This window comes from Leptonychotes weddellii, chromosome 2 (assembly GCF_054177405.1).
Source record: "Leptonychotes weddellii isolate Sample4059 chromosome 2, ASM5417740v2, whole genome shotgun sequence".
NCBI classification, from domain to species: domain Eukaryota; kingdom Metazoa; phylum Chordata; class Mammalia; order Carnivora; family Phocidae; genus Leptonychotes; species Leptonychotes weddellii.
In genome coordinates this window covers 81,399,569-81,425,243 of record NC_138370.1, presented here as the reverse complement: position 1 = coordinate 81,425,243, position 25,675 = coordinate 81,399,569, and the positions used below count along the sequence as shown (strand labels likewise).

Here is a 25,675-nt window from a genome sequence, read left to right as displayed (position 1 = left end):
TCTTGCTGTTTGCACTGACGTGGATAGAACTAGAGGGTATTATGCTAAGCAAAGTAAGTCAAGCAGAGAAAGACATGTATCATATGATCTCACTGATATGAGGAATTCTTAATCTCAGGAAACAAACTGAGGGTTGCTGGAGTGGTGGGGGGTGGGAGGGATGGGGTAGCTGGGTGATAGACATTGGGGAGGGTATGTGCTATGGTGAGCGCTGTCAATTGTGTAAGACTGATGAATCACAGACCTGTACCTCTGAAACAAATGGGGGGTGGGGGGATGGGTTAGCCTGGTGATGGGTATTAAAGAGGGCACGTAGTGAATGGAGCACTGGGTGTCATATGCAAACAATGAATCATGGAACACTACATCAAAAACTAATGATGTAATGTATGGTGATTAACATAATAAAATTAAATTAAAAAAAATAAGCACATGGTATATTAAAGAGTCAAGACTTTACCATGATAGTGGAGGGAGAGTGAATTTCTATTAAAGTTTACCATATTAGGAGTGAAAACTGGGAATATTTCAAAATATTTACTAATCTCTTCAAAGATAATAACTAAAGCCATTACAGGTTAACATAAATAACATTTTTTATGAAAAATAAGTACATTTTCCAAAACTGAAAATTTTTTAGAAGAATGGTATTTTACATTTTTGCAAATTTCCTTAATGTCTGGCTCAACAGAAGACAGCCAGATTCTCATATCTACTTCTATGTTCAATCTGTTGTATTGTTGCATATCATCTGCCTCTGGAAAACACCACTGTACACTCATGAGAGAATGAGTATGAAAAAAGCAAAGAGTAAACTCTAGGTACGAAAGTTAGGTTTGACCTTGCAGACTCTCTGAACAACACTTTTTGAGAACTCCTGCCATAGAGCAAGTCAAGAGAAAACTGAATTACACACTAAAAATGTAACTAATAACTTTTAAGGCACTTTTGTTTTATAAACAGAAGAATATTTTAATATTGCACATACTTCAGTACTAAGTAAATCACTTTGTGAGGAAAACTCTTATTTGAATTAACATTTAAATTACTTTAAAAACAGTATGATTTATGTATACAGAATATTTTGAAGAATTAGTTACATCTCATCGGGATGGCTCCTATGACATATATTTTTCTAATAACTACTCATGCTTTTTAAAAAGACCACGAGGAATACTGATACTGATGCTATGTCATCAGTAAACATGTATGATCCAAAGAGTTTTGGAATTTTCTAGGATCTTATAAAATAGATTATTTCCAAAACATGAGGTAAGCCTTTTTTTTTTTTTTTTAAAGATTTTATTTATTTATTTGACAGAGAGAGACACAGCAAGAGAGGGAACACAAGCAGGGGGAGTGAGAGAGGGAGAAGCAGGCTTCCCGCTGAGCAGGGAGCCCAATGCGGGGCTCGATCCCAGGACCCTGGGATCCTGACCTGAGCCGAAGGCAGACGCTTAACGACTGAGCCACCCAGGCGCCCCGAGGTAAGCCTTCTTTAGAACATTTATAACACTGACATATTTTATTAAACTGTCATATATTTTATTTGGTTAATTAATACGAGTTACCTTTCTGAAGACATGAAAAACATATGTGGGTCCCTCTGAGCCTTATTTAGATTTTAATTTGGTGCAAACTTTGCCTATGAAAAATTATATGAAGGATCAATCCATCCTATTTATGGATCAGTGATAATCACAGTTAGCATTTACTGAGGTCTGATGTGTGAGGAACCGTTTAGAGTGCTTATTTAAGTGTTATTATCTCATTAATTCTCACCAAGAATCTGATCAAGTAGTTACTATCCACATTATAGATGAGGAAGATTAAGGCACAGAGAAATAAAGTCATGGTTTTCAGAATATAAAAATTTTAGTTCCTTTGAGTGCAGTCATGTCTGTCTGTCTCTCACACAAAAAATGTTTTTAGTATCTAGAAATGATGCAGCTAGTATGAGGGTTTATGACCATAGTAGTAAATATATTTTGAAATATTTTTACAGTAATGCTGATAAATTCACTGAATTAACCTATTCATACTTACTAAAAAGACTGTGTAGGACTACTGAAACTGATGGTATATCATCAATAAAATCCTATACTGCAAAGGTCACAGAAAATATTTTAAGGTTAGTATCTGATAAAACACAATGTAAATCTTGTTACGTGAGCAAATACACATATTTGAGAGGCAGTTTAATGTGGTTGGGGTTCAGAAGTCTGTATGCGAACTAAAGTCACCTCTCTTACCCTAACCTCACTTTCTTTATGTAAACATTTTTTTTGATAATTTATGGATAGTAAGGGTACTTATAAACCAAATAGTAAGGTAAGCTACCAAGAGACAGAAATAGAAAAGGCCAATAATGGTGCAAATATTGCCTAACTGGATGAATATAATTTTGATCACAAATTTTAAGCCACGATTTAAAATCAAAATGAAAATAAAATGTTATTTTCACAAATTAAGTTTTACTTGTTTGAAAGAGATCTGAGAAAAAGCTATATCTGTATTTTAAAGAAATAAGCTATGGTCATACTTTGTTCGGTTTTACAGCCAGAACATGAATATGTGATGATTCATTATATTTGTTAATAAAAAGATACTTCTAAAGTCATTAGACATAAGTAATCCCCAATTCAACAGATTAATTCTACATATTTGGAGGACATGTCAAATTATGATAAGTGGGGCAATTATCACCAATACGGCTGAAAATTTTTAAACAAAAACATTAAAAAATATATTTTAAAAATATAAATGGATATAAGGAGGATATACTACATGCTCTATAAGATATTATATATATAGTTTATTTATATATAGTTAATGAAAATAATACCTACTCTTTGAAATTCCACATACTGCAGAATTATAATATGTAGAAAGAAAGGTTCCTCATTATTCTATCTTCTAGGCTTAGCACTATTTGAAGGTTGATGTATATATATCTCCAGAATTTTTTGTTTCACAGATAACTATACCACATCATTAATAATTCACAATTAAATGAAAATTCAGAGGACAAATGCTAAAAATAGTGTTTATCTCTAGGTAGTGGAATTGTAAGTGATTTGTAAGTTATTTGTTTTTTGGGTATTGAGTTTGATATGTTCTTTATACGTTTTGGATACTAGCCCTTTATCTGATATGTCATTTGCAAATATCTTCTCCCACTCCATAGGTTTCCTTTGAGTTTTGTTGATTGTTTCCTTTTGATTGTGCAAAAGCTTTTTATCCTGGTGAAGTCCCAATAGTTCATTTTTGCTTTTCTTTCCCTAGCTTTTGGAGACATGTCTACTAAGAAGTTGCTGCAGCTGAGGTCAAAGGTTGCTGCCTGTGTTCTCTAGGATTTTGATGGATTCCTGTCTCACATTTAGGTCTTATTCCATTTTGAGTTTATTTTTTGTGCATGGTGTAAGAAAGTGGTCCAGTTTCATTCTTCTGCATGTGGCTGTCTAGTTTTCCCAACACCATTTGTTGAAGAGACTGTCTTTTTTCCATTGAACATTCTTTCCTGCTTTGTCAAAGATGAGTTGACCATAGAGTTGAGGGTCCATTTCTGGGCTCTCTATTCTGTTCCACTGATCTATGTGTCTGTTTTGTGCCAGTACCGTACTGTCTTGATGATTACAGGTTTGTAATACAGCTTGAAGTCTGGAACTGTGACACCTCCAGCTTTGATTTTCTTTTTCAACATTATCTTGGCTATTAGGGATCTTTTCTAGTTCCATACAAATTTTAGGATTGTTCTACCTCTGAAAAATGCTGGTGGTATTTTTTTTTTTAAAGATTTTATTTATTTGTCAGAGAAGCACAAGTAGGGGGAGCGGCAGGCAGAGGGAGAAGCAGGCTCCCTGCCAAGCAAGGAGCCCGATGCAGGACTTGATCCCAGGACCCTGAGATCATGACCTGAGCCGAAGGCAAACACTTAACCGACTGAGGCACCCAGGCGTCCCAATGCTGATGGTATTTTGATAGGGATTGCATTCAACATGTAGACTGCTTTGGGTAGCATACACATTTTAATAATATTTTTTCTTCCAATCCATGAGCATGGAATGTTTTTCCATTTCTTTGTGTCTTCCTCAATTTATTTCATAACTGTTACACAGTTTTCAGAGTACAGATCCTTTATCTCTTTGGTTAGGTTTATTCCTAGGTATTTTATGGTTTTTGGTGCAATTGTAAATGGGATCGATTACTTGATTTCTTTCTTCTGCTTCATTGTTAGTGTACAGAAATGAAATTGACTTCTTTGCATTGATCTTATATTTCATGACTTTGCTGAATTCCTGTATCAGTTCTAGCAATTTTTTGGTGGACTCTTTTAGGTTTTCTACATAGAGAATCATGTAATCTGCAATGAAAGAGAATCTGACTTCTTTGCTGATTCGGATGCTTTTTATTTCTTTTTTGTTGTCTGACTGCTGAGGCTAGGACTTCCAGTACTATGCTGAACAACAGTGGTGAGAATAGACTTCCCTGTCATGTTCCTGACCTTAGGGGAAAAGCTCTCAGGTTTTCCCTGTTAAGGACGATATTTGCTGTGTATTTTTCATACATGGCTTTTATCATATTGAGGTATGCTCCTTCTATCCCTACATGGCAGAGAGTTTTTATCAAGAAAGGATGCTGTATTTTGTTAAATGCTTTTTCTACATCTATTGAGAGGATCATATGGTTCTTGTTCTTTCCTTTATTAATGTGGTGTATCATACTGATTGATTTGTGGATGTTGAACCACCCCTACAGCCCATGAATAAATCCCACTTGGTCATGGTGAATAATCTTTTCAACGTACTGTGGGATCCTATTAGCTAGTATCTTGGTGGGAATTTTTGCATCCATGTTCATCAGGGATATTGGTATGTAATTCTCCTTTTTGGTAGGGTCTCTGGTTTTGGGATCAAGGTAATGTTGGCCTCATAGAAAGAGTTTGGAAGTTTTCTTTCCATTTCTATTTTTTGGAACAGTTTCAGAAGGATAGGTAGTAATTCTTCTTTAAATGTTTGGTAGAATTCCCCTTGGAAGCCATCCAGCTCTGGACTCTTGCTTGTTGGGAGATTTCTGATTACTGCTTCAATTTCTTTGCTGGTTATGGGTCTGTTCAGGTTTTCTATTTCTTCCTGTTTCAGTTTTGGTAGTTTACATGTTTCTAGGAATGTATCCATTTCTTCCACATTGCCTAATTTGTTGGCATTTAATTGCTCATAATATTTTCTTATAATTGTATTTCTTCAGTGTTGGTTGTGATCTCTCCTCTTTCATTCATGATTTTATTTATTTAGGTCTTTTTCTCTTTTCTTTTTGATAAGTCTGGCTAGGGGGTTATCAATCTTATTAATTCTTTCAAAGAACCAGCTCCTAGTTTTGTTGATCTGTTCTGTTTTTGTTTTTTTTTTTTTAAATTTCTATATAATTGATTTCTGCTCTAATCTTTATTATTTCTCTTCTCCTGCTTGGTTTAGGCTTTATTTGCTGTTCTTTCCAGCTCCTTTAGGTACAAGGTTAGGTTGTATATTTGAGACTTATCCTGTTTCTTGAGGAAGGCCTGTATTGTTATATACTTTCCTCTCAGGAATGCCTTAGGAGCACCTGCATCCCAAAGCTTTTGGACTGTTGTGTTTTCATTTTCATTTGCTTCCATGTATTTAATTGTTCTTTGATTTCCTGACTGACCCATTCATTCTTTAGTAGGATGTTCTTTAACCTCCATGTATTTGTGGTCCTTCCAGTTTTTTCTTGTGGTTGACTTCAAGTTTTATAGCATTGTGGTCTGAAAATATGCATGGTATGATCTCAGTCTTTTTGTACCGGTTGAGACCTGATTTGTGGCCAAGTATGTGATCTTTTCTGGAGAATGTTCCATGTGTACTCAAGAAGAATGTGTATTCTGCTGCTTTAGGATGAAATGCTTTGAATGTATCTGTTAAGTCCATCTGGTCCAGTGTGTCATTCAGAGTCCTTTCCTTGATATTTAGATGATCTGTCCATTGCTGTAAGTGGGGTGTTAAAGTCCCCTATTATTATTGTATTATTATCAATGAGTTTCTTTAATTTGGTTATTAATTGGTTTATATATTTGGCTGCTCCCAAGTTAGGGGCATAAATATTTACAATTGGTAGATATTCTTGTTGGATAGACGCTTTTATTATGATACAGTGTCTTCCTTCATCTCTTATTACAGTCTTTGGTTTAAAATCTAGTTTATCTAAGGATGGCTACTCCAGCTTTCTTTTGATGTCCATTAGCATGATAAATGGTTCTCTACCCCTTCACTTTCAATCTGCAAGTGTCTGGATCTAAAATGAGTCTCTTGTAAGCAGCATATGGATGGGTCTTGTTTTTTAATCCATTCTGATACCCTATGTCTTTTGATTACAGCACTTAGTCCATTTACTTTCAAAGTAATTATTGAAAGATATGAATTTAGTGCCATTGTATTACTTGTAAAGTTGCTGTTCCTATAGATTGTCTCTGTTCCTTTCTGGTCTTTGTTACTTTTGGGCTTTCTCACTGCTCAAAGGATCCCTTTTAATATTTCTTGCAGGGCTGGTTTAGTGTTAATAAATTCCTTCAGTTTTTGTTTGTCCTGGAAACTATCTTTCCCTCTATCCTGAATGACAGACCTGCTCGATAAAGTATTCTTGGCTGCATTATTTTCTCATTTAGCATGCTGAATATATCATGCCAGTCCTTTCTGGCCTGCCAGGTCTCTGTGGACACATCTGCTGCCAGCCTTATGTGTCTACCCTTGTAGGTTAAGAACCTCTTGTCCTGAACTGCTTTCAGGATTTTCTCTTTATCTTTGAAATTTGCAAGCTTCACTATAATATGTCGAGCCTGTGACTTTTTTTTATTTTGAGGGCAGTTCTCTGCGCCTTCTGGACTTGAATATCTGTTTCTGTCCCCAGATTAGAGGTGTTCTCAGCTGTAATTTGTTCATATAAGCCTTCTGCCCCTTTCTCCTACTCCTCATCTTATGGGACCCCTATAATATGGAGATCCATATATATGTATATATACACACACATATATATATGGATATATATATATGGATATATATCTCAGGGATCTTGAGAGGATGCTGTTACCCCTGGAATTCTGCCCTGCTTCACCACCTGAGCACCTTTAAGCTAGGGACATCCCCCACTGCAGCAAACTTCTAAAAGTTCTGATTTTGCACTCCTCTGCTTATAATACTTTGCAGTATCCTTAAGCAGGTTCCCTCCCTCCTCCATATTCTCAGCTATATAACCCTGGATTTAAGTCTCTGTACCTCCTACCTTCCAAACAATGGTGGCTTTTCTACTTGTAGACTTGCAGCTTTTCTCTTCTCAGATCTCCAATTGATTTCTTAGATATTCAGAATGATTTGATAACTACCTAGCTGTATTCAAGGGATGAGATGAACTGAGGGTCCCCCTACTCCTCCTCTGAGAGAAGGAATTTTAAGCAGCTTCACTCCCAGGGCAGAGCCTGTCACGGGGATTGATCTCACAACCCTGAGATAATGACTTGAGCTAAAATCAAGAGTCTGACGTTTAACCAACTGAGCCACCCAGGTGCCCCAACATGAATGTATTTTAGGATTAGGAAATCAATTACAGGGTTTCTCATATCATGAATACTTTGATAAAACATTTTTATCACTAAAAGTCACAAAATTTATTAAAGATTTTAAAGATATGCCATCAAAAATATTTCAAACTACAACCAAACATAACAGTATTCTTAACCCTAAGAACAGGACAAGGATTTCTAGAGAAATGGTATACAAATTGATGATTTAAAAAAAACCCAGGTTTTTGCTTGGATTCTGCTTCAAATTAGAAATTTTATCTTAGGAAATCACCTAATTTCAGCCTGTGACAAAGTAACAGATTTCTAAGGAACATTTTTGCATTAAGAAACATCATACAGAGAATTTATAGTAATGAAAACTCTACCAGTTAGTTGCTTGGGAGGAAAGCAAGCACATTAGCTTTACTTTTTTAACTGATGAAACTGTTTAAAACAAGTTTACTTCAGTCTGTCTAGGAGAGAAATAATACTGCCCACAGAAAAAATATAGGTAAGAAAAGAATTAATACCTTTATTTTATCCAGTAATGGAGTATACAGTGTATCCAACTATCTTATAGGAGCTCATTTTAAAGGAAGGGATTATTAGTTTTCAATCCTTTATGTTAACCATTTCATAGATAGTCTTTATGAATATATAGGAAAGCATTTTAATGTAAATATTACAGTAAAAATGAAAACAGTAGTTTTGCAAATTCATGTCTCTGGCACAAATATCAAATAAAATTATAACCAAGGTTTCTTGGAGAAGTGGCTGATTCTATAGCTGAGGTTGGGAAAGTACAAGATGAGAGAGGAACATAGTTTATGCAAAAAAGCTACAGAGACAATATAAGAAAAAAAATTATGGTAATGGATTATAACAAAAAAATAAAGACCAATGAAACCATCATGATATTAAAAAAGAGGGGAAAACTCTTCTTTACTGAAAAATGACAGCTAATAAATGTATAAAAATGATAGAATATAATCATTTGTAATCACTCCTTATAATATTTATCTCAGGCAAGGATTATCAATGGATGCTAAGACCACTGGATGAAGTTTTTGGTAGAAAGTATACCTGTACTGTCTTCGAGTATTTCCTCCAATTATTTATAAATTATACAAATGGAAAGTTCTGGTCTTACCACCTTAACCATGTGGTCAAGCTTAGCTTCAACCAATGCACAAGCTTATATTTTAGCTTCCTGATGTGATCAAGTGGGAGATACACATATCACTCTGCCAGAAATGACCTAAATCTAATCAAGAAGAAATGGTCACATGAATCCAGATGTGGAATATTCTGGATTGTACAAAGGATTCTTTGTCAGACACAGAGGAAGGCTGAGGACTAGGTTAAATTGAGGGAGACTACACAGACATAGCAGTCAAATGCAATGATACATAAATTTGGATTGGATCCTGGATTTAAAAAACCAAAAAGCTAATAAGGATATTTTAGGGAAATTTGAGTGTACATTAAAATAATGATTTTTTTTTTTTAAGGTATGGTAATAGTGGTGTGGTTGTATAGTAAAATGTCCTCAGGGGAAAAACATGCCAAAATATTTAGGAGTGAAGTGTCACAATGCCTGCAGTCAATGTCCAAATGTTTGGCAAAAGAGTGTGTGTATGTATAGAAAGAGATGGAATGGATGTGGTAAGACATTAAGAATTATCTGGGTAAGGGGAAAAGAAGTGTTCACTGTACAGCTTTTAACCTTTTTATGGGTTTGAAAATTTCTAAAAACAAAACAATACAAAATTAATGGGAAACAATTTCTCACAGTGAGTGAGAAGAGAGCTCTAGAATCAACAGACTTGTATTTACATCTAGTTTTGCTACTTCCTAGAGGGAGAACCCTAAAGCAAGTTACTTGTTTCAGTTTTTTTAATCTTTAAAATGGGTTTTTCTTTTTTTTCCTCCACAATTCACTTTACACTTTCAAACTTCACCACAACACTTATGAATTGATTCATATCCATACAGAAGAAAAGGCAAATAGATGTTATGTCTTGTCTTTTTATATGAAAGTAAACTTACATTTCCCAGTTTTAATTTGCATAAGCCTCACAATTCAAACCAAGAAACAATTCATTAGTTTAACACAAAAATATCAGATTTAGTCTTGATAACAGAATTGAAAATAACAACACATTCACATATTGTACAAGTGCCAGCATGATATGATCAAAACAATGCTGGGCTCAGTACAGCAGGAGAAGGTATGAGTCTAAATTTTGGCTTTAACTGGGTGGCTCAGTCAGTTAAGTGTCTGCCTTCGGCTCAGGTCAGAGTCCCGGGATCGAGCCCCAGATCGGGCTCCCTGCTCAGTGGGGAGTCTGCTTCTCCCTCTCCCTCTGCCCCTCCCCCTGCTCCTTCTCTCTCTCTCTCCCTCACTCTCTCTCAAATAAATAAATAAAATCTTAAAAAAAAATAAATTCTGGCTTTAATTCGTATATAACTTTGAGTGAGTCAACAACCTCTCATGGTTTCAGTTTCTTTACCAATAAAAAAAAGAAGTCAAACCAGATTTCTCCAGTCCTAGGCTCCTCTAAGATTCTGCAAGCAAACAGTAGGTTTTCTTCTCTTACTTCTTATGCATTCTATTTTCTTTTTGAGGCTTCTTTTTAATTTTACACTTCAGGTGTATTAATCTTCACGATATTCTTAGCCTAAACCCCTCTCCTCCTCTCTAACTTCCTCTGTCCCCACCTCAGCCCCACTCTAGCTCAAATGGTAGGGGTATCCTGAGATGACTTTTATTTGAAATTTAGCACAATTGGTTTAGTTAGCTGATAGTTAATTAGCTAGGTCCATTAGGCAAAAGCTTAGGTAGTATTTATTCTTGGGTTGTGAAATTCTGTAAACTTTTGAAGTTTAAAGATTCCTTACTTCCTTCCTGGTTCTTATGGCAGCATCTTGCACAAGCCGAGAGACTGTTTCTTTCATTTTCTCTATATTTTCTTCTTTTTGCTTCTCTTCAAGTAGAGCCTTCAGAAAAATAATCACATAATCATTTCATGTTATTATAAATCACATCATTATTAATAAAGATAACATAGTAAATGATTAAAAACCTCTCCACTGATCACTTTGTTGAAAGCAAACATCTTATTCTAAACTTCTGGGACAGTATCGTGGTTTTAAATATCATTTATATGCTGACAACTCCCAAATTTACATCTCTAGACCAAATATCTTTATGAACAGGGTGTTAATACACAACTAATAAATTACTGAACACTACATCTGGAACTAATGATGTACTACACCATATGTTGGCTAATTGAATTTAAATAAAAAAATTAAAAAAAACAAAAATATCTTTCTGAGCCTGAAACTGCTCCAATTTTAGGCCTGATTGAATCTCTCTTTTTTTATCATTACATAATAAATGGCCTTGTGTTCTGATCCCACTAGCTTCCAAAGATACCATACACATTCCCATCTGTATTTTTTAAATTGCTTAACAAATTTCTTCCTGCTTAAATAGGTAAGCTAGTGAGAATTAACAGCTATTTTTTATTCAAATAGAATTAATAGGGTGTTATATTAATTTCAGGTGTACAATATAATGATTCAGCAGTTTTTTTTTAAATTCTTTTTTATTTCTTTATTTTTAAGTAGGCTCCATGCCCAATGTGGGGCTTGAAGTCATGACCCTGAGATCAAGAGTTGCATGCTCTACGACTGAGCCATCCAGGCACCCATGATTCAATAGTTCTATACATTACTCAGTGCTCATCATAAGTGTACTCTTTTTTATTTTTTTAAAGATTTTTATTTATTTAAATAAATAAACACAAGCGAGAGGGAACACAAGCAGGGGGAGTGGGAGAGGGAGAAGCAGGCTTCCCGCGGAGCAAGGAGCCTGATGCGGGACTTGATCCCAGGACTCTGGGATCATTACCTGAGCTGAATGCAGACGCTTAACTGACTGACCCACCCAGGTGTCCCGATAAGTGCACTCTTAATCCCCTTCACCTATTTCACCCATCTCCCCACTCACCTGCCCTCCCTCAACCACCAGTTTGTTCTCCATATTTAAGAGTCTGTCTCTTTTTGTTCATTTGTTTTGTTTCTTAAATTCCACATGAGTAAAATCATATGGTATTTGTCTTTCTCTGACTTATTTCACTTAGTATTAGACCCTCTAGGTCCAACCATGTTGTTACAAATGGCAAGATTTCATTCTTTTTATGACAGAGTAATGTTCCATTGTATATATACACCACATCTTTATCCATTCATATATGGATGGGAACTGGGTTGCTTCCATATCCTGGCTATTGTAAATTATACAGTAACAGCTGTTTTGATGTAACAACTTTGTGGGAGAGTGGGACAATGAAGAAATAGGGAAACATCATAAAAGAACAATAATAGGCTGTGTTTCATGTCTGTTTGTATGATCACTGGAGAGAATCCTTGACTTTCTGGAACAAGCAACTAAAGGTGGGACTTCTGTAACAATTAAACAGTGGGTCAGGAGGGAGCTTAATACTGTAGCCATAAACGGGCTCTTTAAGGGTCTGTTGACTTCGGACCTGAGTAGATTTAAGGGATAGGCAATGAATATCACTACTTCTCTGTCCATTGTGCTTTACACAAAATGTTCATCTTTAGTGACCTGATATTAACAATGCTCATATGACTAGGCTTCAGAGGGGAAAGATAAACAATTTTGTCTTGCTCTGAACTGTTTTAGCTAACTTAGAGTTTAGAGCAATTTCCAAGTATGTCTATGTTGTGCCTTTCAACCATTCTAAGAGACAGTATTCAAATCACAGATGAAATTATTAGCTGAAAGGCATGACAAGCACCTTTGCATTCTCACAGTTTACATTTGAATATTATTTCCTTCTTACTTATTAGCTTCTTAATATGTGACTTATATAGCTTGTTTCATTTTTAACAGCCCTCTTGAAAAACCCTCTACTATGTAAAAAAGGAAACATAAATAAAGCAAAGTATTTCCTTTGTATTCCCCATATTTCCCAGTAATTATGCTTATGTTAGGTATTTAATAAATGTTGGTTAAATGAAGTAATGATTTAATGATCTCTAAATAAAGGAGGCAAGAACATTAAAAACAAATCTATCCACTTGGTGACCTCTATGAACTATATACCATTTATATGGAAGTGATAAAAGAAAAAAACTATAATATGTGATAGCATAGGAATCACAATTGTTAGAGGGTTAAAAAAAGAACAGTGACATGAAGGTTCTAGTTAGTAAATCTTTACAGCTAAATTTAATTCCTATCAATTAAGCTTCTGCTCTATTAGAGTAATTATGTAGGTGATGAAGGGGAAATAAAGATGAGTAAAATTAATCTGATTTAACTGAATAAAATATAGGGTATACTGCATTAAAGTGCTATAGCAGATTTTTTAAAGTATGAGACTATAGAGGATGAGTATTATTTACATCAGGATTGGAGACATAAGATCTGATATGAAAGCTTTGGGAAAAGGTTTGACATTTTATCGTATTTTGTTTTATTTTATTGTTTTTTTAGTTATCTCTACACCCAACGTGGGGCTTAAACTCATGACCTAGAGATCAAGAGTCGCATGCTCTTCCAACTGAGTCATCCAGGTGCCCCCATTTTATCATGTTTTATGATTAAGTCTTACCATGAAGAATATGTCTGTTAATGGAGAGCATAGCAGTTTCATTTTCATGTGTTCATTCTGTAATTATTGACTCCCTTATTAGGTCATATATATTATTTGTAAACATGTTTACTAGTTTTCTTACCTGATTTTTTTGAAGGTTAGCTTCTTCTAAGAGCTGCATGCTATTTCTGGCTCTTACAATAGCTTCATATTTTTCATTTTCTAATTCATTGCACTTTGCTTGTAACTCTCTGGTCTGTTTTTCCAAATGTGTTTTTTGTGCTCTTAATTGGGTGGCTTCTTGGATTGCTACACAGAGTCTAAAAGTAAATAATTACATTGCAAAAGTCAAATATTTTTAAAGGGAAGAAGGAAAATAGTAGATTTACTGAGCATCTATAATAGAACAAACACTATTCCGGTTACTTTCACGTGTATTTTCTCATTTGATCTGCACCGAAGTTTTATAAAGTAGGTTTCATTATTTCCATTTTAAAGAACAAGAGACCCAAAGAGGTGAAGCATTTGATTAAGGCCATATGGCTAATGAGCTGTGGGGCTGAGACTGAGCCTAGATATTCTGACTCTAATTATGTTACACTTTCTACAGTATCACAGCATATTATATAGTTACATGACAATGTTTTAAAGCAATTCCTTAAAGAATGAGTTATTCTTTCTATTTATATGGTCTTTTAAAATTTTTCCTTTTTTGCTTGGCATCCTTTACCCACTCTCTACCCCGGTAACCCATGTTGATTTACTAATGTGTATCGTTGAATATTTTTCTCCATGTTCATAAAACCGTATACACATATATACACAAGTAATACACAGATATACATATAAAGTATATACACATTGGTCCATAGGTTTTTAAACATAATTTGTGTTATAAAAATGCAAATTATAATATACACCCTTCTCTGCACTTGCTTTTCTCATTCCGTATCTTAGAGAAATCCTCTCAAGCAATACATCCAAAAGCTCTTTCTTTTCCTAGTCTGATGGATGGAACTTCATCTCACTGTTAATTTGTATTTCCCTGATTACTGGAGGGTTTAAGCATATTTTTAGTTTGTTAGCCATGTGAACTGTCCATTTTGAATTTCCTCTTCATATCCTCTGCCAGTTTTTTTCTGATGGGTTATTTGCTTGTCCTTTTATATGAACTCTTTGAATGTTAAGATATAAACCTTCAAGCTGTTCTGTATGCTACAAATATTTTTCCCAAATCTACTTTTTTTGTTGTTGCCTACTGACTCTATTTAGGAATTCTTTACTACACTAAAACGTTCACTTTAATAACAGCTAAATTTGATTTTTTTTTCAGCTTGTAGGATTTCATTTTTTATAAAGACTATTTCCCTCTTCCATAGATTGTTAATGTAATTTCCTAGATTTCCTCAAAAGACTGCTATGCCTTTAATATTTTTACTGGTAAATCTTAAGTGCATCTGGTGTTTACTTCTCTTTTTTTTTTAAGATTTTTATTTATTTGAGAGAGACAGAGAGACAGAGATAGCGAGAGAGAGAGAATAAGCAGGGAGGAGAGGGAGAAGCAGATTCCCACTGAGCAGGGAGCCCAATGTGGGACTCGATCCCAGGACCCTGGGATCATGACCTGAGCCGAAGGCAGACACTTAACCGGCTGAGCCACCCAGGCACCCCTGGAGTTTACTTCTGAATGTGTTATAAGAGAGAAGTCCAATTTAACTTCCAGACTGATGGTCAGTTGTAGGAATACCATTAGTAACTGATAAATTGAAATAATCCCCTTAACATACTTAAAATATGCAAATATAATGATTTACTTATGGATTATCATGTTTCATTGATCTGTCTATTCTATACCCAAATCAGATCAATATGGCTTTATAATAGGTTCTGATACATTCTGGTAAGACAACTCTTCTCTTACATTTCATACTTTTCTTTGTTATTTTCAGGCGTTTCTTTTTTCTAAGTGATGGCAGGAGAAGCATTCTCTATCCTCTTCCCACGCCCGCTACCCACACTAAAGAACCGGGAGGAAACTTCCCTGCTATAGCACACCTCAGACTCTCCCAGTTTTGGGAAATGAGAGAACTCAGCCTACCTTTTAGATCTCTATCTTTAAACATTTTTGTTGTTGCTGTTTGGTATATCTGCTTCATTTTGAATGGAGTTAAGGTCTACCACCATTTTAGTCAGGGTTCTTAGTTGCCAGTAGTAGAAGCCAACTCTAATTTAAGCAGAAAAAGGGTTTATTAAAAAGGATATTGGTAAGTTCACAGACTTATTGGGAGAGCTGGAAAATCAAGTTTAAATCTTTGTAGCAAGGGACATGCTCAAAACTTCACCATAGAATTAGCTGATTCTCTCATGAAGAGCTATACTCTGGGGAATTCCAGATTCAGATGGCCCAAAATAATGACCATAACTATATTTTTATCAAAACCACCCTTTCATCAAATTCCCTAGCTTTTGCATCACATATTTAGCTATCCTATTATTTGCTGTACTTAGGTATATTAATGTATCTTTTTCAAAACGGTGTCATTTTTCAATACATAAGGTCCCTCTTTATTCTGTTTACTGCTTTTTACCATGAAACCAGACCTTGTGTAATATTAAGACTGTCACTCCTCCTTTCTTTTTAAGTTACTAATGTGCTCCACTAAAACCTTTATTTTAAATTTAAAACTAATTCTCTTCATCTTCCCTTCCTTGAGAGCTATGTTCTAGTTCATTTATTCTTTGTTTTAGGTGTTTTCTAATATATTACTGGGCCTTACTTTTTTTTTTTTAGATTTATTCATTTATTTTTAGAGAGAGAAAGAGAGACAGAGAGCAAGGGGGGAAGGGCAGAGGGAGAGAGAGAATCTCAAGCAGATTCCCCACTGAATGCAGAGCCTGACTCGGGGCTCAGTCTCATCACCCATGAGATCATGACCTGAGCCAAAATATATGACATTATTCATTCTATTTTACTGTAGTTAAAGCATTCGTGGAAGAAAATGAAGCAGCCCCAACCACTCTCAAAGAGGCATAGGACATATAGCACTTTACTAGTATTAGTTCACTGTTTGTTTCACCTTCAGGCCCAGGCAGAGCAGGTGACTCATGAAGGGCATGCACCAACTTCATCTCTCAAGAACAAGCTTTGTTTAGGACTGGGTGAATTCCAACCCTGAGTCAAGGCTCCTTGACACTCTTATCCAGGCTTCACACCCAGTCATGTCAGAAAAAGCCTTGCAACTAAAAATTTCACATGCATTCAACAGTCTAGCAGCCCCAGCAACCACTTGGCTCTGAAAAGTCAGACTGGTTTTAGAAGTGGAGTGGAGTTACAGTAAAGCAGATTCAGATCATCAGCTTCATAATTTATAGGTTTCCATAATTTTATAACATAAAAGACATATTACTACTATTCTTATTCTCATAAAGGCATTTCTACATGCTCTTATAAGCCAAATCTTATAAGAATCCTGTCAACTTGCTAAAATTGGGTCAAGTTCCCTCTTTGTAATAATGGTAACAAAAAGGATAACAGCAAAAACTTATAATAACATTCTTTGTGCTAGGTACTTTATATGAAAGAAAACATAATCCTCAATATCTTCAACAATGCTGTGAGATAGGTTTTATCATTAACCTATGAGGTAGGATATAAGCTTATATTATAGAAGATATAAGACAGGTTATAGCATTACATTTATTTCATAGATGGAGAAAGAGTAGTACAGAAAGGGTAAGCAACATGCCCAAGGTTATTTATCTAGTTACTGGTGAAGTTACAGTTTGAACTCAGTCTGGGTCCAGAGTCCATGTTCCTAATAAATATACTATACTGCCAAACACAAACTTCCACTTAAATGATACAGATTCAGCCCACAGATCTATGTACCTATAACTACACAGCAAGGGGCTGTCATTTCAAGTAAAGTTGGGGGTAAGAAGGCATACTAAAACCCAGGGTATTGAATAAAGTCTGAATATTGAACATCATTACTCTCAGACTCTTTCTTCAACTTTGGAATACACTCAGGCTAGCGCATTTTTACTCCCAGGCCACAGCAGAAGACTGATGAATCCTACCCTGGGGAAACTGGCCCAGGAAAGATTCTGATATATGGGAACTGCTCGAGGAAAAAGCCAGCTTACTGCCTAAACATAATACAGTAAAGTCTGCCAGATCACAACCCACCTATGCACACTTAGCCTCTTATCTGCTTTTTGGTGTCTTTTTTTTTAACTGAAATATATTTGACATGTAACATTATATTAGTTTCAAGTGTACAACATAATGATTTGGTATTTGTATACAATGTAAAATGGTCACCACAATAAATCTAGTTAATATACATCACCACATATAGCTATTTTTTTCTTATGATAAGTGTTTAAGATCTATTCTCTTAGCAACTTTCAAATATACAGTACAGTATTATTAACTATAGTCACCATTTTATACATTACATCCTATCACGTATGTCTTTTATAACTGGAAATTCATAACTTTTGATCACCTTCACCCATCTCATCCCCCTCCCCCCAACCCAACCACCAGTCTGTTCTCTACCTACAAGTTTGGTTTTTAAAGATATGGAATGATTCATGAATTTGTCTGTGGGCCATGCTAATTTTCTCTGTATTCCAATTTTTAGTATATGTGCTGCTAAAGCAAGTACTTTGTTATCTTATTTTTAAATATCAATGGATAGAAAGGATCACCAAGCACCAAGAAAGACAGAAGGGCACATAGGAAGTAAAGGAATGTTGAGAGAGCAGAGACAATAATAACAGAAGAAAACCTTATAAAATAATATTTAATATACTGAACTAAGATATAACATCTGTTAAATAAGAATAAGCTACTACAGAAAAAGAAACAGAATAAGAAATGGCTCTTTAAAATAAAATTAAGATAGCTAAAATAAAATATTCAATAGATGGTTAATGAGAAGAAAATTTAAGAAAACCTCCAAGAAAGGAGAAAATAAATGAAGGAATGAAAAACAAGAGAGAAAAGAAAGGAAAATTAGGGAATCGATCTGTAAGGTCCAATATTTAACTAATATTAAGTTCAAGCAAAATGAACAGAGAAAAAATGAAGAAAACTATCAAATGACAAAATCTATAAAAAAATTCCTTGAACTGAAGGACATGAATTTCTAGACTGAAATTTCCCTGGTAAGATGAATGAAAAAGGATTCTCACTGCATGTACACACTGTGCAATTTTAGAACACTGATTGTGGTGGTGGTGGGTGGATGATCCTAAAAGTCTCCAGAGGGAAAAGAGGAATCACATATAAAAAATTGTAATTTTGAATGACATAAGAATTTTTTCCTATAGCTAGAGGCTAGACAATTTAAGGAAAATATCAACATTCTAAGGAAAAAGGATTTAAAACCTTGGATTTCCAACCTATGATTCATTACTCAACAAAACTATCAAACACCTTTGAAAGTAGGATAAAGATATTTCTAAATAAGCAAATCTTAAAAAATGCATCCCATGCATGGAGGACATTAGGAGAAGGAAGGGAAAAATGAAGGGAGGGGGGGAATCAGAGTGGGAGAAGAACCATGAGAGACTATGGACTCCAAGAAACAAACTGAAGGTTTTAGAGAGGAGGGGGTTGGGGGGATGGGTTAGCCTGGTGATAGGTATTAAGGAGGGCGCGAATTCCATGGAGCACTGGGTGTTACACGCAAACAATGAATCATGGAACACTACATCAAAAACTAATGATAAAAAAAAACTAATGATGTATTGTATGGTGACTAACATAACATAATGAAATAAAATTAAATTAAAAAAAATGTGTCCCATGTATCCTCAGAAAGCTGAGGAAGAATTAAAATGAGAGGGTCAACAAAGAAAGCAGCAGCCATGGGGATGCAAAAGACACAGGCTCCAATACAGAATGGCAAGAAGGAAATCCCAGGACCACAGTGAATTAAAATTTTAAAATGAGAGCTCTCATCAGTCCTAGTGAACGGTCTGAGGCAGGGGATGGAGAACACCAATGGATTTCTTCAAGAAAAGGATGTAATTACAATGACCTCATGTGGTTGACCATATTGAGAGGCATTTTAGAGCTTTGATAGAGTACTTAGCTATGAATTAGTATGAAGTACACAGAAAACTTGCTATGTGAAGAAATGAGATAATTAACAAGAAACCATTGTTCATTATAATGTTTGTGGTACTATATGAATTTGAAACAATGCTTATATATTTTTCCTTTGATAAAAATAAAAGTAACAATGAATAAAGCCAATTTATCCAATTTATAACTAACATACAAAACCTTTCTTACAGAACTGATACAATAATTAATTTTATTTGGTCAATAGCAATATTCAAAAATATTCAGATTAATTTGCAAATATTTCATAATAAATCAAGGAGTTATAACTATGGAAAAGATTTAAGACTTTTATTCTTTGTAACAATGAAGACTGTTATTCTTTGTGACAGTTTATTATAGACTTTTTTTCTACCTTGTTCTATTTCGTTAAGACCATTAAAACAATTAAAATACAAAACCGTTTTTTACCACTGGGAATAATTATCATTTATTATTATAAGTAGACTCGTTTTAAAATAATAAACTTGGTGCCGGGTCCCCTACATATTCTTCTCTCATTTAATCCTAACGAAACTGCAGCTAAGTGAGGTTGGTTAACTTCTCTAATATATAAAGACAGAATGTACTAGAACCAGAAATCAAAGCAATTCTGCCTCTAAATCTCAAAATCTTTTTACTCCAACAATTTATAGTCCTGTCCCCAGATAGCCTTACTTTGAGAATATCATCAAATTAATCTTCATAAAATATTAATTTCATCATGCAGTCTTGGATAAAGAATTTGTAATACATCACATGAAATCCAAATTTGACTAATTTTATTTCCAAGGTCCTCCATATTTTATCCAACCATATTCACCAATTTCCAACGCATGGCCTTCCAAAAGACCATATTTCAACATCTTTAAATTTTTTTTTTTTTTTAAGATTTTGTTTATTTATTTGACACAGAGGGAGACACAGTGAGAGAGGGAACACAAGCAGGGGGAGCGGGAGAAGGAGAAGCAGGCTTCCCGCCGAGCAGGGAGCCCGATGCGGGGCTCGATCCCAGGACCCTGGGATCATGACGTGAGCCGAAGGCAGACGCTTAACGACTGAGCCACTCAGGCGCCCCTTTCAACATCTTTAATCCTATCCAATCCTATCCAATCATCTTTAATGAAAGAATTTATGTATTCTATTATGCTTAGGAGTACGGCAGCAAACAAAAAGCTGAACAATGATTAGAATGAAATTCACTATTTACCAGTCACCTAAATGAAGATTTCTTAGTCCTATTTGTATATTATTTTAAAAGAAACACCAAATTTAAAAGTATGAAGAGGTAGTTTAAACCAATTCCACTCATTTAACTTCTGCCTTATTTAGCTGAGCATATACAAACCAGCAAAATCTTTCCCAGAAAGAACTGTCATTCTCTGGAGGCAATTCCCAGGATCCACGAATCATCTAAAAAGGGGGAGAGGAGGGACCCTTTCTTTGGAAGACAGAAGGAAATAACTTATGCTTCTTAGGTGTTTATGACATTTGAGAGGATCACAAATAATAATTTTAAAAATAATAATAATAATTTTAATAATGGCAAAAAAAGCATTTATTGAGGCCAAAATGTCTCTGATTTTGTGGAACAGAGATGACCATTAAAAACAAAACTTTTCTTTTCTTTTTTTTTTTTAAAGATTTTATTTATTTATTTGACAGGGAGAGACACAGCGAGAGGGAACACAAGCAGGGGGAGTGGGAGAGGGAGAAGCAGGCTTCCTGCTGAGCAGGGAGCCCGATGCCCGGCTCGATCCCAGGACCCTGGGACCATGACCTGAGCCGAAGGCAGACGCTTAACGACTGAGCCACCCAGGCGCCACCAAAAACAAAACTTTTCTAACTGGCAGTTCCATTAAATAGGATACATTTACACCTAAAACAGATTGGCTGAGTGGTGCTTAGAAACACACGTCAGGTACACTAGTAACTCTGCTTTCTCTTTTATATAAGTACAAGAGATTTTTTAAGCTTTAAAGTATAAAAACTTTTTTTTTTATCATAACAGTAACAATATTAGTTTAATATCTCTAAAAGGCAGTCAATGTAAAAATTTCCTTTTCAGAGGTGGCTAGCTGCATATTGGACTTTAAAAAATATCCTTAGATTTTCTTATACATGCACTGATCTCTTCTTAGAGAGCTATTTGGTTAGGCTGTATTATAGCTTCATACTAAAAGCAAAAAAATTTAAAACAACAATAACAAAAATCCGCAAACTCTCAACACTAAAAAGACAAAGCATTGTTAATGAAAAAAACAACTTGATTCTTTATGATTCAGTATTATTAGAATCAAAAGGAATTAAAATTCACTATTCAAGAGTTTACTGTTTTAAGTCTCTAGCATTTATTTTCATAGCATAGAATATCTACTAAGATAATAGAAATGAAAATCTACAACCACAGACTTTTTCTCTAAGGTTAACACAAAGAAGTTCAGGAAAGCAGTAGTACAATCAAATCAATCAATAAACTGCTGAAAAGTTTAGAAAAGTGCAAAGCAAAACCCAAAAACCCTAGCACTTAAAAATTACAACTCTTTTCATCAAAGTCTCAAGTTAGTAGTTAAAATCAATTAGTTCTCAACTGCCATGAGGAAAGAAATTATTTTTATTAATACTCTGAAGAACAGGAAACAAAAGGTCAAACATACTAATTTTTTTTCTCAACAAACAATAAATTAGCTTTGGATCTATGACTAGAACTGAGATCTCAATTTTTAATGTGCTCAGATCAGCAGACTATTTCTGAGTGTAAAAGATTCCAATCATACAGAGTAGATTTTTCGGCTATTAATCATAAAGTGAATTTATGGGCTATGGTCACTGTTATCTTTAATAGGTTACAAATGACAATTTTCAAGTCTTTTAAGGGAACATTCAACAAGGACTAGGAAACAACAAAAACAACAAAAGATTTTTATAGTGCACATTTACATTAAGATAGCGATTAAAGACAACCTACAGAATATATTTAAAGAGTAGTCCAGACCTTCAAAGATTATTGAAAATTACTGCTCCAGAAGACTCCAGAGAAAACACTTACAATGATTTCTTGAGTACTTTTTCTCTTGTGTACCTACTTAGTAAGATAGTTTTTCTGTTTAATTTTTACCCAATTTTGTTTTTCTGCTTTAAGATGGAAAGAACATTTTTGATTTGGGGATTGACTAAACTTGACTATGACTGCTTTGGGGAAAAGGAAGAGAAAAATGATCTTTGAATATACATTCAAAATATATCAATGTTTTAAACATGATTTTTAAAATAAATAATGTCCAGTAAATCAGATTTAAAACCTAGGATTATAGTTTGTTTAGCAGTTATAAAATACATATTCTAGAAAATATCATAAACTGAAACTCCAATGTGGAAAACATTTTGAAGCTTATAGAGAAAGCTAGATGTATTTAACAATTTACCTTGTTTCTAATTGTTTTATACTAGATTGTAACTGCTGTAAACGCCTATCTGATGCTTCCTCTCTTCCTTGGGCAGACAACATTTCCTCCTCCTAGAAAATAAAGAAACTGGAAGCTTGAGTATGTGAAAATACAATACATCATTATACAACATAAAGAAAAGAATTCACTCTATAAAGTTATTACACTTCTAGAATTTAATATCTAAGTTTAAAGAAGGGATACCAATACAGCATTATCGAATCAACTCCTTAAAAATTGATCTAGATGTCTCAGAGCTGCCCATGAAATCTGTTTCACTAAAAAAAATTCTGTAGCATAGTATTTACGGTATGACTCTTTTACATTAAAAAAATTTAAACATATATGCATATATATATATACACACACAGAAAAAACATCTTTAAGCTATAAACAATCTGTTAACATTGATTATTTCCTAGGGACAGACCTGCAAGGTAATCTTGCCTTACCTCTATTATATATTTTGTATATATGTTGTGCTCTTCTTTATATTTTTCAATATTATTTGAATTTTTAGGAATAGCATGCACTACTTTTATAACTAGAAAAGTAATAAAATTGAAAATAAACAAGCAATAACAGTTTGGAAATAAATCATGTACATACTAAAAAAAGGGGAAGAAAACCTCACTATCGATTTTGTATTAGAAAAACAATAATAAAAAGTCATTGCATATAAATTTCTACCAATATTTCAAACTATTTCTATAGTGCAAATCTAACAAAACAAAGCAGGGATTTGTATGTAAATAATCTGCCTTTAGAATATGCTCTTTTAAAACTTGGTTATACAGCATACCATTACAATCATAGGATATTTCTTCTCTGACCTAGCAATGCTTTGAAATAAACAGGTTTGATTTGTACCACCTTTAGAAAAAATCCTGTTTATCCTTTCTTGCCTACTGTTGTGTTATTTTTTACATACCATTTTAATTCTATTGACTTTTAGCTATATCTCTGAATTAATTTTTAGTAGTTGCTCTAGAAATTATAGTATGTATCTTTAACTCATCCCAATTTATTCAGAGTTAATATCTAGTTCAGAAAAAACATGGGAACCTTGCAACAATGTATTTATCTCCATGTACCATCCTAGTCTTGAGTGCATTGTTCTATTACATCTGCGACTTTATAAATCCATCACATAGGTAGAGGTCATTGAACTCTACCTCTGAAACTGATAATACATGGTATGTTAATTAATTGAATTTAAATTAAAAAAAAGAAAAATAAATAAATCCATCACATACACTGCTCAATCCTCCTTTAAAGCAGTCATATATTTTAAGGTATTAATGAGAAAAAAATGTACAAAAATATTTCATATTTACAACGGTTGTTCCTCTTAATTTCTTCCTATATCTGAGTCACCATCTGGTGTCCTTTCCTTTTAGCCTAAAGAATTTCTTTTGTCATTCTTTGGATAACAGCTCTGCTAGTGACAAACTCTCAGTGTCATTTATCTGAAAATTTCTTTATTTTACCTTCATTTTTGAAGTACAGTTTCACTGGACATAGAATTCTTAGTGAGCATTTTTTTCCCTTCAGCACTTCAAATATATTATTCCAATGTTTTTTGCTTCCACGTTTCTTGTAAGAAGTCAGCCATTACTCTTACCACTGTTCCTCCGTTCATGCCATTTTCCTGTTGCTGCATTCAAGTTTTCACTTTATAACTGGTGGTCAGTATTGTAATGATGTGTAGAAGTAATTTTCTTTGTGTTTATCCTACCTGTTTTCCACCAAATATTGGAAGTTTCCAGCCATTATTTCTTTAAACATCTTTTCTGTCCCCGTCTCTTCTGCAATTCCAATTACATTCCTGTTGGCTTGCTTCGTATTTTCCCCCAAATCTCTGAGGTCTTGTTTATTTTTCTTCCACCTTTTATTTTATTTTATTTTTATTTATTTATTATTTTTTTTTAAAGATTTTATTTATTTATTTGAGACAGAGAGAATGAGAGAGAGAGAGCACATGAGAGGGGGGAGGGTCAGAGGGAGAAGCAGGCTCCCTGCCGAGCAGGGAGCCCGATGTGGGACTCGATCCCGGGACTCCAGGATTATGACCTGAGCCAAAGGCAGTCGCTCAACCAACTGAGCCACCCAGGCGCCCCCATCTTTTATTTTAAAGATTTTTATTTAGTTATTTGACACAGAGAGAGAGAGAGAGAGCGCACAAGCAGGGGAGAGTGGCAGGCAGAGGGAGAGGGAGAAGCAGGCTCCCTGCTGAGCAAGAAGCCCGATGCGGGGCTTGATCCCAGGACTCTAGGTCATGACCTGAGCTGAAATCAAGAGCCAGACGCTTAACTGACTGAGCCACCCATTTTTCTTCCATCTTTTAAACTGTTTTTTTTTTTTTAATTTTATTATATTATGTTAGTCACCATACAATACATCATTGGTTTTTGATGTGGTGATCCACGATCCATTGTTTTCATATAACACCCAGTGCTCCATGCAGTATGTGCCCTCCTTAATACCCATCACCGGGCTAACCAATCCCCCCTCCGACCCCTCTAAAACCCTGTTTGTTTCTCAGAGTCTCATGGTTCATCTCTCCCTTCAATTCCCCCCCTCATTTTTCCCTTCCTTCTCCTAATGTCCTCCATGCTATTCCTTATGTTCCACAAATAAGTGAAACCATATGATAATTGACTTTCTCTGCTTGACTTATTTCACTTAGCATAATCTCCTCCAGTCCCACCCATGTTGATGTAAAAGTTGGGTATTCATCCTTTCTGATGGCTGAGTAATATTCCATTGTATATATGGACCACATCTTCTTTATCCATTCATCTGTTGAAGGGCATCTCGGTGCTTTGCACAGTTTGGCTATTATGGACATTGCTGCTATGAACATTGGGGTGCACATGGCCCTTCTTTTCACTACATCTGTGTCTTT

At 34.7% G+C, this 25,675-nt stretch overlaps 1 protein-coding gene across 7 annotated transcripts in view; it reads right to left on the bottom strand.

The window, feature by feature from the left end:
• Positions 1 to 25,675, bottom strand: part of SCLT1 (sodium channel and clathrin linker 1) — a 134,379-nt gene that overhangs the window by 32,979 nt on the left and 75,725 nt on the right. For all 7 annotated transcript variants that reach the window (XM_081811875.1, XM_081811873.1, XM_081811872.1 and 4 more), the window contains 3 exons: positions 22,747 to 22,838; positions 13,346 to 13,523; positions 10,472 to 10,570 (listed from right to left, as the gene is read on the bottom strand). In XM_081811875.1, the coding sequence (XP_081668001.1) occupies positions 10,472 to 10,570; positions 13,346 to 13,523; positions 22,747 to 22,838 (369 nt within the window). The remainder of the gene's footprint in view (positions 1 to 10,471; positions 10,571 to 13,345; positions 13,524 to 22,746; positions 22,839 to 25,675) is intronic.